This window comes from Rhinolophus ferrumequinum, chromosome 8, assembly GCF_004115265.2.
Source record: "Rhinolophus ferrumequinum isolate MPI-CBG mRhiFer1 chromosome 8, mRhiFer1_v1.p, whole genome shotgun sequence".
NCBI lineage: Eukaryota > Metazoa > Chordata > Mammalia > Chiroptera > Rhinolophidae > Rhinolophus > Rhinolophus ferrumequinum.
In genome coordinates, this window is record NC_046291.1 from 71363547 (window position 1) to 71377403 (window position 13857).

Genomic DNA, 13857 nt, shown 5'->3' on the forward strand with positions numbered 1-13857 from the left:
TTTTCAATACTGAAATTTGTACGTATAGGGTATGACAAAGAACCTAGATCAAGATTCTGTTAAGGTCATGAAAAAGGCAACAGGGCAGACTCTGTAGAAAGAGGTAAAACTGTGATATAATGTCACATGATAAGAGCAGCAGATATGACTGTGTGCAAACGCATGTGCAAGGTAATATGAAAACAGTTACATCAAGGGGGCAGGGTAATGGTAAATTTTAAATAATTTATTACTATTAAATCTCTTTAGATTGATGCAATATATTTTAATTAAAAAAATTGTAGCTCATTAAAAGAAAAAGAAAAATCCCTTAAAAGATCTTTTTTCTTACATACCTTAGTGGAGCAATTTTTTTCCTGATTATTCCTGTTCAAGTTTAAATGTTAGAGGGTTATTGGAAAGGAGCTCTCTGCTAACAGCTGCCATGAGTTCTAAGTGTAAATCTTTACCTGTGTGATATCACAATCACTCCTCTTTGCATCTAAAGCTGCTGATGATTTGGCTTCAATTTGCCTATGCAGGCTTACTCTTCTCATGTCAGACTAGTTTCCACATCATCATTTCTACTCATTCTGGACAAAAATTGTCTTATTTTCCTCATATGTCTAAATCCTACCATTTCCCAGGGTTGGTCCAAATCTGAGTCCTGTAATAAAGCCTTCCCTGATGACTACAGGTTACACTCATCATCCCTGTTTTTCAGAAATCTGCAGAATAGTATCACTTACCCTTCATAAACAAATGCTTTGGCACTTGGACATATTTTATCCTGAATTACTATTCAAGTGTTAAGTTGATGGTAATATTTTGGAGGGAGTTAATATTCTTGCCCTTAGAAAAAGAAGTTCTTTCTCAAAGTATAATTCCACAGACTACATATTAATCGTAAAGGGAAGGAGTGCCTTAACAATGGAGAAATCATATGGACATAACTATAACCAAGCAATCAAACTTAATGTCATCAATATGGGATAAATGGACAGTATGTGCCTCTTAATGAGGACATAACATCACCCACGCAGTATTCCTAGGAAAATGTGTTTCACCTGCGTATAAAGATGAGGAAACAATCAGGCAAATCCAAATTGAAGAACATCCTATAAAACTGACCTAGATTCTTCAAAAATGTCAATGCCATTAAAGAATTAAAAAGTCTGGGAAATTGATGTAGATTAAAGAAACGTGACAACAAATTGTAGTGCACAAACTTTAATTGCATCCTGGATTAAAAAGAAAAACTATAAGAAATTATTAGGACAACTGGAAAAATTTGAATGTAGACTACATATTAAATAATATTATATAAATGTTAAACTTCCTGAATGTGAGAATTCAATTTTGGTTTGTCAGGAGAGTGTCCTTGTGTGTCAAACTATTTAGGGGTCAATTGTCATAATATCGGCAACTTCTGCAACAAAATCTTCATTGGTGAATCCAGGTGAAGGGGTACAGGGGTTCCCAATGAGCTGTTCATACACTTTTCCTGCAGCTTTGAAATTTTTAAAATTTTTAAAAAATGAAAGCATGCATGAGGGAGGCATAAAAATTCCCTGGCAAGGTAATATGTTAGTAGATGCTCAATAAATAGCTATTAAATGACGGAAAGAACAACACTGCTAGTTGCATTGGAGGACTTGATAACCACACATTCCAATACAGCCCTAGGAAAAAGGCTACATTTGTTTCCTGAAGATCTGTGTCACTTTCTCTTTTGTTAGCTCGGCTCTACATACTTGCACTAGCACTTGTATGTGCTAATTGGTGTTTATTCTAATTGTTTAACTAGATGATTTGGATAGGAAATTATGGGACACAACTTCCTGGAAATTTTTCAGAACGAATTTGCTATTTGTGATAAAATGATAAAACATTTACAACGATAAAAGGCTTGTGCATGTTTGAAGAGTGAACTTGGGAAATGCTTGGCAAAATGATTTCTCACGACTCCTTCCCTAGGAGAGGAGTGGGAGAAGACAATTCCTAAACCCTTCCCCATATTACATACTTGTTCCTCCTCCGGGACTGGTGAGCACCAGAGAAGGATGTGGGGCTTCCATGCTTTTATGAAGTGTGGCCACCGCAATGATTTTTCTTTTGTGTATGCATAGCTTTGTGACATCTTCATCTGCTTTCACATCTTCTGCAGTCCTCTGTTTCACAGCAGCTCCCGGATCAAAATTAAACACCTGGAAAAACGACACCCTTTGTTTAGAATATGTCTGTGAAAGCACTAAATTAAAAGATGCTTTGTTGAAAAAAATTTTGTGCATAGATTAAGCCGTAAATTGAAATAAAACTTTCTCACGTTTTTAAATTTAAGAAAAGCGACTTTATATAACTTAATAAATCTGCTGAACTCATGCTTTTTAGTGGCAAAATAAATAATGAAAATTATCCTAACCCTAAAATTGCCAAGATAAATCTATGGAAAGGTATATTATCTGATAATGTTCCCAATTCTCGATGCTTCCTGATGTTATAACAATATAAAAATAGATGCAATACAGTTTCAAAATGCTGAAAGCTGACATTTCTATGTGCCAAGTTTTTCTTTGGCTTTATTTTACTTCTATATTACCTTTTCACCTACTGAAAATAATCTATTTCTCTAATTTAAAAAAAGTCTTATTTATTGTGTATATATATGTGAGCTGTTTCAAATGCCTCCCCCCTTTTTTTGTGGGATGAGGTGACACACAAATAAAAAGGAAAAAGATGTTTATTAATCATAATTCTAAAATTAGCACTATAATAGATATTCAGAGAACAATGACCTGTTTCTATATAGTAAGTAATATTTTATCATTTAAAACGATTTTACCTTCTATATTGCAAAGGAGCAAAACAGTTTCATGTTTTGGCTAGGATGGTTCAGCTTTGTGATTTTAGAAACATTTGTGGCAGATTTATTACACCAATGCTAAAAATAACATTGCAGATTGAGCAGTTAAAAGTAGGGAAAAAATATTGTACTATTAAATGGTGAGCATAGGTATAGCTGTAATATAAAGGTGCAAAAGAGGTTATAATGAAACATTTAATATGAATATAGGTTTGTCACCTTTGAAAATGACTGGGATTTGAACTGTTTTCCATAATCATTAAGCATTCCAAAATGCATGCAAAAAGACATCTAATGAGATAAAGACTTTAAAACGCATATGTGATTGAAGAAGTAACATAAAAATGAAACGCCAAATGAGAAAAGCAAATATATGAAACACCTAAAAAAAAACACAGAAAAAAAAAACAGAAAAAACTACTGGTAGAGCTGTTGTGAAATGGTTACCTTGGGAAGAATAAGAGGACATTCCAAGCCACACTTGCATGTTCCGTCAGTAAGCAGGTATGTTTTAACCTGCTCCAAGCAAGATAACAAAGACCCACTGGGACTGTAAAAATAGTTTAACAAAACATCAGGAAATAATTCTGACTGTATATAGTATATGAAAAAAGGCATAATTTATAGTCTTACTGTCTTTCACAGGATAATATTTTCCTACTAAGGAAAAGCATTTTCTTTGTCAATATTATGTTAGCTACTAAATTATAGCCTTTAGCATTATTGCTCTTTCTTTTGAACTAAAATATTTCTCAGAAAAATACAGATCTTCATAGAAAACTAAATAAAAGTATTTTGAAAACCAAGGGTAGAGTAGGATGGGGAAAATGCTATTCTTAAGAAAGGACAGAAGCAGGCCAGAAAGGAATAAGAAAACTACCTGAAAGTAAATCGTTACCATTTTAAACCAGAAAATCTACTCTTAAAGTTGTTTGAGGAAAAACTGAAACTTAGGACCACACTGGAGTTCAAACCAGAAAGTTGGTAAGTGTACAACAGGTGGAGCTAGCAAGTTCTTTCCTTTAATCTTGAAGTCTAGAACCAAATTATCCCTATGTAAAAATAGATTTCTCTTTTTTCTCCCTCATCAGTGTGTTTCTTTGAAGATAGATCAGTGTGGCCCAACTCAGGTTACACTGAAGAGCCAAACCTTACTGACAAAAAGAGAGGAGCCAACCAGAGATGACAAAGGATGGGGAACTCTCGTGGAAATAGTGTTTTAGGTGGCAGAAAGGTGCTTCGGAAGTCTTCTGGCTGGTAAATAGTGCTCTGGGTTACGCTCTGGGTCACAACAGTATGATATGCGAATACTGAGCAAATTCAAGTCTACAGATTAGGCACTAATTCAGATGACAGGATAAGTCTTTTATTTTTATTTATAATGAGGGTTAGTTTAAAATGGACAATTTGCATTTTAGGACTTTTAATATTAAAATATTGATTTTTACAATCTTGAAAATTATCATATAGTTCTCATTCAAGAGTATCTTTTATTTATAGCTATTTACCAAAACCTTCACTGAAGCCTTCTGATCAAACTGGATTTGACCAGAAATAATACTCTCCATTTCATATACAAAGCATTACACTACTAGGGATAGACTATTCTGCTTCTATAAAAACACAGGTAGTAGTTTTGCATCTATAAACAAACCAGCTTTAAAATGGTTCTATGAATTGGCAGTTCATATTTTATTTATGGATGACCATATCAGTGATTTATGCTTGTAGAAAATCTCAATTAAAATCTTCAACTTTGTCAACATACTCACTCATTTATTTATGCTAACAAATTTTTTCAGACGATAAGTAAAGACTAATAATTTCCATATTATCGACTTCAGTTCCACCCTAGTGGCAGGAGCCAGATGTTTTTGGGAGTCTGCTAATTTAAATGAAACAAAATTACCAAATAGTTATCATGTGAAGAATTCACGAGTTTTGTGAAAAACTGTCTAACATTTTACAGTTAAAGAAAGTGTACAGACTGAGTCCTAGAAGAGTTTAATTGTAAAATTAAACCCGAAGACAAAAGTTTCTGAATTCTATTAGTAGTCTACTCTAGACACTTTAAAAGTAGTTCTTCTCAGTTAGTCAGTCGGGTTCATGCCTTCAGTTGTACCTCTTAATTAACTTTTGGGAGTAATAATTAATGTAAAAGATAGTTACAAGTCTTATGGCATAAAGCTGAGAAGATTGGAAGCAGGTGGGGAATTTAATGTGCAGCCTCAAGGACTCCCCGAGGCAGGAGGCACCTGGAGACTACCCTTAAATTACCGGCAAACTGCACACTGAGAAGAGGGCTGTGCAAGGAGGGCTCGCCTCCTATATTATGTTCAGGTAGTGATTTAACTAGTTATGTACAAACCAATCAAACCCATGCAGGCTTAAATGTATTTGACGGTATTTTTTCTTATCTGGCAAAGTTAGTTTACAAAATAATTCGTAGTGTATGGACTCGGATTTGGAGAACTCACACTCATAGGGAGTCAAATCTACCTAGACTTGGAAAATCATGAACAAGATAACTGACAGACAGATGCCCAGACTTGACTTGGTTTAACTTAATTTTCTGCAGTCTGAAAACCTGATTTATCTTTCATAGAGATAAAGATGAAGTAAAAAAAATAAAATGAAATGACCAAGATTTTAGAGTCATTTGCTCTAAGCTGAATGTACATTTGCTCCTTATAGACTAGAGCAATCATAAATACGGACAATAACACTGATATCTTGGTATATTATGTTAACGACAAAGTAATTCTGGCATTTAACAGCGTTGGCAATACCGTGTTTCCCTGAAAATAAGACCTAGGCGGACAATTGGCTCTCATACGTCTTTTGGAGCAAAAATTAATATAAGACCCGGTCTTATATAAGACCGAGTATAATATAATATAACATTATAATATAATATAATATAATATAATATAATATAATATAATATAATACCAGCTCTTATATTAATTTTTGTTCCAAAAGACCATTAGAGATGATTGTCCAGCTAGGTCTTATTTTCAGGGAAATAGGGTTAGTAATACCTTGAAAAAGGTACCACATGTGCACATTTTATCTACCGGGGGACAACTCCACGTTCCTTGCTTTCTTATCCCTTCACTCCCATTAATATAGAGCACATCTTTAATATTACAGAAACAAAAAATGAATGTGCAAAAGAGTTTCAACTGGTAACTAAGTTTACCTCAAGAAACACCTTACACGAAACAAACCCAGGATAGAATCTGAACTGACTCTTGAATTGTTATGGCATGAAATCATTTGTGCTCGTATAATGGAAAATACTTCATTCATACAAGTACATCTTTGCACAAATGGAGAATTCCATTGAGCAGAGATACGAAGAAACCACACTGAAAGTAACAGCACTAATGTAATGATGCAATGTGGTATATTTTAAAAAAGTTCTAAGTCTATTTATAATAGTTTATTACATCACAAAGAAAGATTTATGGCATCCTGATTTTTTATATACTTACTGATAAACCACAAAGTGAGGAACTTAGATGTCAATTACTTAGTAATAAGACCGAAACTTCTTGCCAACAGTTGTTATTCCCTTCAGCTTGTTCTACAAGGAATACATGCCATACAAATTTAAAAGAGCAGGTATTTCCATTTTATTTGTATGATTTTTATGTGTGAGATGAAGCGCTATCTCCACCATGACTTTCTCTTTTATTATTACATTCAGGGAAAAGATGAAAAACTGCACAGAAAAAAGTAGGGAAATTATTTTTACTTATATTAGGCATTAAGAAGTCTAATAATTAAAACTGCGCAGCGATAAAAACACTCAACCTTACATCAGAAAAGCCAAGTGAAGCACTATGAAGGAGAGAATAGCCGTGTGAGGAGACACTGGGTCTATTTCCAGGATTTCACATTTTCCTGGGAATGTGGTAACGATGCCTCTGTGTTTCTTTTACAAATCTTCATATTTTTCTTTATCCTTGTTACAGAGATAGCAGAATGACACCTTATCTAAACACAAGTAATGCATAAAAATTCTCTTGTAACCTAAGGCAATTTACATTGCAAAATAGTACAGAATAAAAAACACTCGAATATTTCTAGCACAAAGATCATTTATTCAAATTTATGTGAGGTGGTGTCAGTCATGATATTTTGCTCCCTCAGAGGAACAGACTCGCCCTCGTTAATTTTGGGACTGCGAACTTGGAGGTAGCACAGGTAATAATCAGGGCTCACCTGACATACAGCACTCCATTGTGATCCACGCGGCGCTGCCAACCCACAGGAACCTGTATCGCTGGAAGGCCTCCATCCTTGTTCCCTCCGTCACACTCCTTGCCTCCATTCATTTTCTGTGTCTGCTTGGGACTCTCCAAAGATATCAGCAATAAGATGATATCCTTATATTACAGGGCATGATGGCCTTCAAAAATGGCCAATGCAGCGCAGTGGTTCCCAGACTGTACAAAACGCATTGGGAAGCTTCAGCTCAGTTTGGAACCAAGTCCTTGAAATCTGCCATTGTGGAAAAAATCAGTTTCCCATTATAATCTACATTAAATAATGAATATTTAATTCTTAAGGATGGTCTACATAGGTAAAAAGGAGTGCTTATGACTAAGGAAAATCATATTCACCAATGCTGGTACCTGTCTGAAGTGGGGTAGGGGAGGAGAGTAAAGTTTTTAGTTCAACATTTTGTCTTGAACCTTGATGTTGGACTAAAATAATCTCTATTGTTTAGAAACCGGTCTCATTTTTACAGTGTGAGTCGGTTAATATTTCCAGGTACTACCCGCCTTTATAGGCCACATTCTTTAAACTTTCTCTTCATCTTCCAATCAGAATCCAAGATGTTGCAGGTTGGTTCATCTGATGTTTTCATGTCTTCAAAATTCCAATAATGTAGCCTGAAACATATGTAAATATGTAAACTGCATATTAATGTTGAAAAACTGGGAACCTGCACACTTTTAAAAACTGAATAAACTGCTCAGTGTACCACACCACTTTGATGTCTTCTGCCATCAAAATCACGTGACAAATTCAACTTGTTTCCTTCTAACTTGACCCACTTACTCCAGTTAAACCAATTAGCTTGCTCTTCACCATAGGCAACTTTCTAATTATTAGAGATAGGCCCATAACTATAGCATCTCACACACACACACACACACACACACACACACACACACACACCCCCCTTCCTTCTAACTCACAATAAAAATGTATCTATCAAAACCTCTTATGACCTGACAATTGGAAAGTTACGTGTTAACCCAATCACATTTAGTTACTTCTTAATTCTACATACCCCTATGATTTACTTTTCTAATCACCATATTGGTCTAAAGAAGAAAAAGTTTGTTGCTTTTTAAAAGAAAAAATTAAAATGAAAATAACTTACAGTACATTTCCAAATACAGTGAAGATTTCCCCCCACTGTTCTTGAATATGAGTGGGAATTACTTTATAATTAAGATTTATAAGCTCCCTTCTATTACAGGGTACTCCCTTCATTCCTTTATTGAGTCACAAAGTACTGTTTGGGGAGGACATATTGGCTTGAAACAGCAGCAGTCAATGCTAGTGTGGAATGCTTATAAGAGGTCATCTTAATGGAACTGTTAAATAAAAAAAGATGGCAAATACATTTAAAAAAAGATTTAGTATGTAATCCTTGCAGAAAATTTTATGTCACAGTTACTGGCGTTATTTATTGTGCTAAACAAGCCTTTTTATAATCAATTTAATATACAGTGTGTGATTACCTTGTGGGTAATCACTCATGAAGATGAATAAAATATTGTTCTAATGTTATACGAGTGGGACTTATAGTTCGTGAAAAAATTTCCAGTAACAGCATCATCCACAGATTTATAATAATTTACATCTCAAACAATCAAGTGAAGGTCATATGCTCTTGAAAACTGTTAAATGACTTAAGATTCATATGAAAGTACTAAAACTGTTTCAAAAAATTTAAATAAAAAGTGAATATTTTAAATAATGTTTAAATATGCATATATAACCATCAACAAATTAAATAGTGTAAATAGATATATAACTACTTAATCTACATTCCTAAACATCTACATACTTAAATTAACCCCACGCCCTTTTTGGATCTCTTCATTGGGAAAGCAGGAGAATGCCTTCTAGTAAAGGGTATCATGTACTCAGGCACACGTCTTATTTGTACGCTTGGCTCTGAGACAGATTCAAGATGTTGTAATGAAGCCTACCAGGTCTGACAATTGAGTTTGTGAACTTGTTGCAATGGTGTTGCTAACCGTTTTTTGGTATCAGAGGGATTATTCATTGTGAATTTGTACCAAATGGACAAAGAGTTAACCAAGTTTACTATTTGGAAGTGCTGAAAAGGTTGCGTGAAAAAGTTAGACGACTTGAACTTTACACCAACAATTCATGGCTCTTGCATCACGATCACTCATCAGCTCACACAGCACTGTCTGTGAGGGAGTTTTTAGCCAGTAAACAAATAACTATTTTTGGAACACCCTCCCTACGCACCTGATCCGGCCCCCAATGACTTCTTTCTTTACCCTAAGATAAAGGAAATATTGAAAGGAAGACATTTTGATGACATTCAGGACATCAAGGGTAATATGACAACAGCTCTGATGGTCATTCCAGAAAAAGAGTTCCAAAATTGCTTTGAAGGGCAGACCAGGTGCTGGCGTCAGTGCATAGCTTCCCAAGGGGAGTACTTCGAAGGTGACCATAGTGATAGTCAGCAATGAGGTGTGTAGTACTTTTTCTAGGATGAGTTCGCGAACTTAATTGTCTGGCCTCTTATACTCATTTAGCTGAAAGTCGGGGAACCGCGGGTATGGGTGTGGGAAACATTGCCAGGCAATGGGAAAAGCAGCAACAACTTACTGGGAAAAATATGGGGTATAAAGAAGACTGCCAAGTACTAATACTCCCAATGGTGTCTCAAGCTGGTAATTTGCATTACTGGGCCCACTCCACTGTGTCTATGCTTCTCACAGAAATGACCCATTTGCAGGCATAATGTCCCATTTCTGCCTCCCATTCACTGCACCTGTAACCTTGACCGCTGCTGATCATGTATGTGTTTATTCATATTTCACTCAACAGTTACTGAGCAGCTACTATGTACTAGGTACTATGTATGCCATGTGCTGTATTATAAAGATGGTAAGACACCATTTTATCAAAAGCCCAGTGCAATGTTTGGCACTAAAGAGCTGCTCAGTGTAGAAGAACAGAAAGGAAAGAGGGAGGAACAGAGAATTAGGAAGGATGGAAAGAGCAAGGAAGGGTGAATTCCTCTTTCTCAAGGAGTTCCAAGCCAAGTGGAGTACCCAGTCCTAGTGAAAGATACATGAATATTCTGCCATCGACTTCTGGTTTTGTCAAATAGCAAGAGACTCTGACAACTGAACCTGTTTTTTTTAATAGTCCCTTTCAATAATCATTTTATTACCTCACTTTTCCTAAAGAAATCTATTTAGTGGTCTCTGATCATTAGATTGGACCAGCTCTCGTTTTCTCTACTTTTGAGTTTTCTGACCATTTGATGTCTTTTCTTTCTTTCTTTTTTTTTTTTTTGGCAACCTGCTCTTACATTGACTCCCACTTCCCCGAGACTTGCTGGCTTGCTCTAGTAAGTAATTTGTGGATCTGCCAGATAGTAACAGTAGAGTGATTCCTGCCAAATGTGTCCCTCATATTTCAGCTATCGAAAATCACAAGTATCTGATGGCTGGGCTTTGCTTAGACCAGAAGTTCTCAAAGCATGTTCCTGGGACAAGCATTGTTATCGTCAATAACATCTGGCAACTCGTGAGAAATGCACATTCACAGGCTTGACCCCAGATTCACTGAATTAGAAACCCTGGAGGGCAATCTATTTTTTAACAAGTGCTCTGGGGGATTCTGATGCACCTCAAGTTTGAGACCCACCGGCTTAGCCTAATGCCCCGATTCCCTTCCCAGGACATGGCCAGTTTCACATCTCTACACCTCGCAGGCAGCCAGCCCTTTCCTTCCTTTTGTCTGTGGGAGGATCATCCTTTTTTTGCTGATACTACAGCCTTCTAGAGGCAGCTCAATTTTAAGGGCCACAGGACTCTCTCACACAGCAGAGGTCCAGTACCCATACAGTTACCGTTTATTTATCCGTAAGTGGCATTAATTTTCTCAACGTTCATTTTGTGAGTTTGGAAAATACAGAATAGTTTGAAGACGAAAATAAAAAGTGAACTGTAATCTTACTGTTGGTTGATAACCACTGCAAACATGGATGCACCTTCGTTTAGTCATTGTTTTTAGAAAATCTTAAAAGAACACATTAAAAAAAGAGAGTTTCATATAATAAACAATGAACTATGGATCCAAATTGACAGTGTAAACATTTTGTCAGTTATGCTTATTTTTTAAATTAAAGACTTAGAAAACATTACAGATGAAATTAAATACTATCCCCTCCCCCGACCCCATTTCCCTTTTCAGTTCTAATCAATCCACTCCCTTCCATCCTAAAGGCAACCAGTATCATGATTTTCGTCTGTATCCTTCCAGGCTACGTTTTCATATGTTTATTCCTCATATGTGTACATATATGTAAATAATATTTGGTATTGTTATATGTGTTTTAAAATTTTACATAAATACTATTATACATATATATCATTCTGCAACTTGCTTTTTAAAAGTCAACATTTTGAAAACTCTGTTGAGATATATCGATCACTGCTGCAGATATATTGATCCAATTCATTAATATTTAATATCTGAACATCATTTTATCATATGATTATACAACTAACTATTCATCTGTTGGTATATCAATCATATTAATGTTTGGTTGTAGGGTCTGCACATTTTCAACTTCACAGGCATTGCCAAATTACTATTTAAAGTAGTTGTACTAATTCCAGTTTTTTTCTATGTATAAATGTGTCTTTTTCCTTTAAATATTGAGTCATTAACACTTGGTACTTTATTTTTGTCATGAGCATTTTATTATGGCAGTAAATATTTTTCCAAAATATGGCTTTTATTTGCTGGTTAGAATTTTCTTGGACAGGTGTATATAATTTATTTAATTACATAGATTTTTCTCCTAAATTCTCACCATTACAAATAAATCTGAGATAAATATTCCTGCACATAAACTATGGCCATTTTGATAATTCACTTAGAATTATTTGTTAAAATAGAATTGCATAATTTTACGGCCCTTCATAATTTTCTTACAGTGCCAGAAGGGTGGTTTTAGGAATGCATTTCATGCCATATTTCTCAATGTTTGAAACCCATGCACGCCCTCTTTTGCTAAATATTAAAATCTATTCTTCATGCCTCCAAGATTCTGATAACTTTATCTTCTATATAGACCAATCATTCAAGATTTAGTTAAGCTTTACTTTTATACTTTGTATTATAAAAACAAGTTTCTCCTCTTTTCCAATTTTTATAAATTTAACATAAAAAGCTACATATCTATAATATTTTCCAGTCACCTCTTCTATAGGTTCCATTATGACCAAACTTGGTTATATGGTTTGGTTTAGACCCAATAAACACTGGTTAAAACAGAAATGATATTGTGATATGAAAGATACCTCCATTTCACTAATATTCTGGATCAAGAATAAACCTTACACTTAGGACATAATTTAAATTTATTTTACAAACAGTTTTGGTAATACTAATGAAATTCAAAAAAGTGGTGTGTGTGTCTGTGTGTGTGTGTGTGTTTGTGTTCTAAGGACAATATATGTGACAATTCTACCGATATTTTCATTTTCCTGCTTCCTTGCAATATGCAAATTAGTCAATGAGAACTGGCTTTTGGTAAATTGAATTTTAGTAACTTGATTTATTTCTTTTCATTGGCTTTTTCTGACCATAAAGAATTCTAATTAAATGTCACGTCTTCAAAGAGACTATATTGTAAACCTCAGGTACTCTCTCTCACTTTGTTAATTCACTGGTCTCTCTAGTATCTAATTTTTTTTTTTAATCATTTATTTGTTTGTTTATTGACTATGTCTCCTCACAAGAATTTAAACTCCCTTAGGGTAGGAATCTTGTCTCTCTAGGACCTTCCTATATTCTCAGTTTCTGGTATAGTACACCTGGCCTATAGTAGATACTTAAATACTTCTTGAAGACTATGCATATTCTAGTTAGTCAACATAATTTTATATTCTGATTTTTACCATGTAGGCTTATAAAGTTGTAGCAACACATGTCTAAAATGAAGGAGGTTTTTAAAAGAAGCCAATAGAAGCCAATGTGTATGTATTTTGACAAAATATACAATGGATTTTTTGCTCTAGATTTATCCTGAATGATCTCATAATCTTTGAGTGATAATTTTTGTGTACAAAAGTATAATAGAGCTTCTAAGAAAATTAATAATGTTAACTTTATATTTTATTTGTAAAGTGCATCAGAGTTTTATTTAAGTGGTATATATAGACATTTTAATTGAATTACTAAAGGAAGAGAAAAATGAATGGAACAGTATAAAAATTAAAATTAACGCAATAGACCTTTTTTCTCAATCTGCTTTACTGACAATGTTGTCAACCTAAGAATAAATCTCTATGCAGTATTAATGCAGATTTTAAAAGTTACATTACAAAATACCATGAAGACTAAATATCAGAGAATATGACATCATGAAAATAGGTAAGCAGATATTCTTCATAAATCTTCCTGAATAACAACAAACATAATAAATTATCTGAATAACGTTGCACCAACTTAATTAATGGTAAAAGTAATGAATCGACTTTTGAATCATGTGATATGAGTAAATTCTATGAAAATGTTTATAATGGCATCACAGATTGATCTTGTGCTCAGTGGGGTTATTTAAATACACTGTAGCAGAGAATGAATACCAGATGAATTATTGATTTATCAAGGTGAGACTATGCAAATTAGGCAAAACACCAATATTTAATATGTTATATAAATCTAAATCATCATTTATACTTTTTAATACTACCATTATA

The 13857-nt window shown here is 34.4% G+C and overlaps 1 protein-coding gene across 8 annotated transcripts in view; it reads right to left on the reverse strand.

Annotated features, from left to right (window-relative positions):
* The window catches only part of MBD5 (methyl-CpG binding domain protein 5), a 375179-nt gene that overhangs the window by 53553 nt on the left and 307769 nt on the right, over nt 1-13857 (reverse strand). For 6 of the 8 annotated variants that reach the window (XM_033113043.1, XM_033113046.1, XM_033113041.1 and 3 more), the window contains 3 exons: nt 7073-7746; nt 3290-3392; nt 2006-2186 (listed from right to left, as the gene is read on the reverse strand). In XM_033113043.1, the coding sequence (XP_032968934.1) occupies nt 2006-2186; nt 3290-3392; nt 7073-7185 (397 nt within the window). In that variant the 5' untranslated portion in view covers nt 7186-7746. Of the gene's footprint in view, nt 1-2005; nt 2187-3289; nt 3393-7072; nt 7747-8243; nt 8461-13857 lie in introns of all 8 variants that reach the window. The other 2 variants (XM_033113042.1, XM_033113044.1) reach the window with 2 other exon arrangements.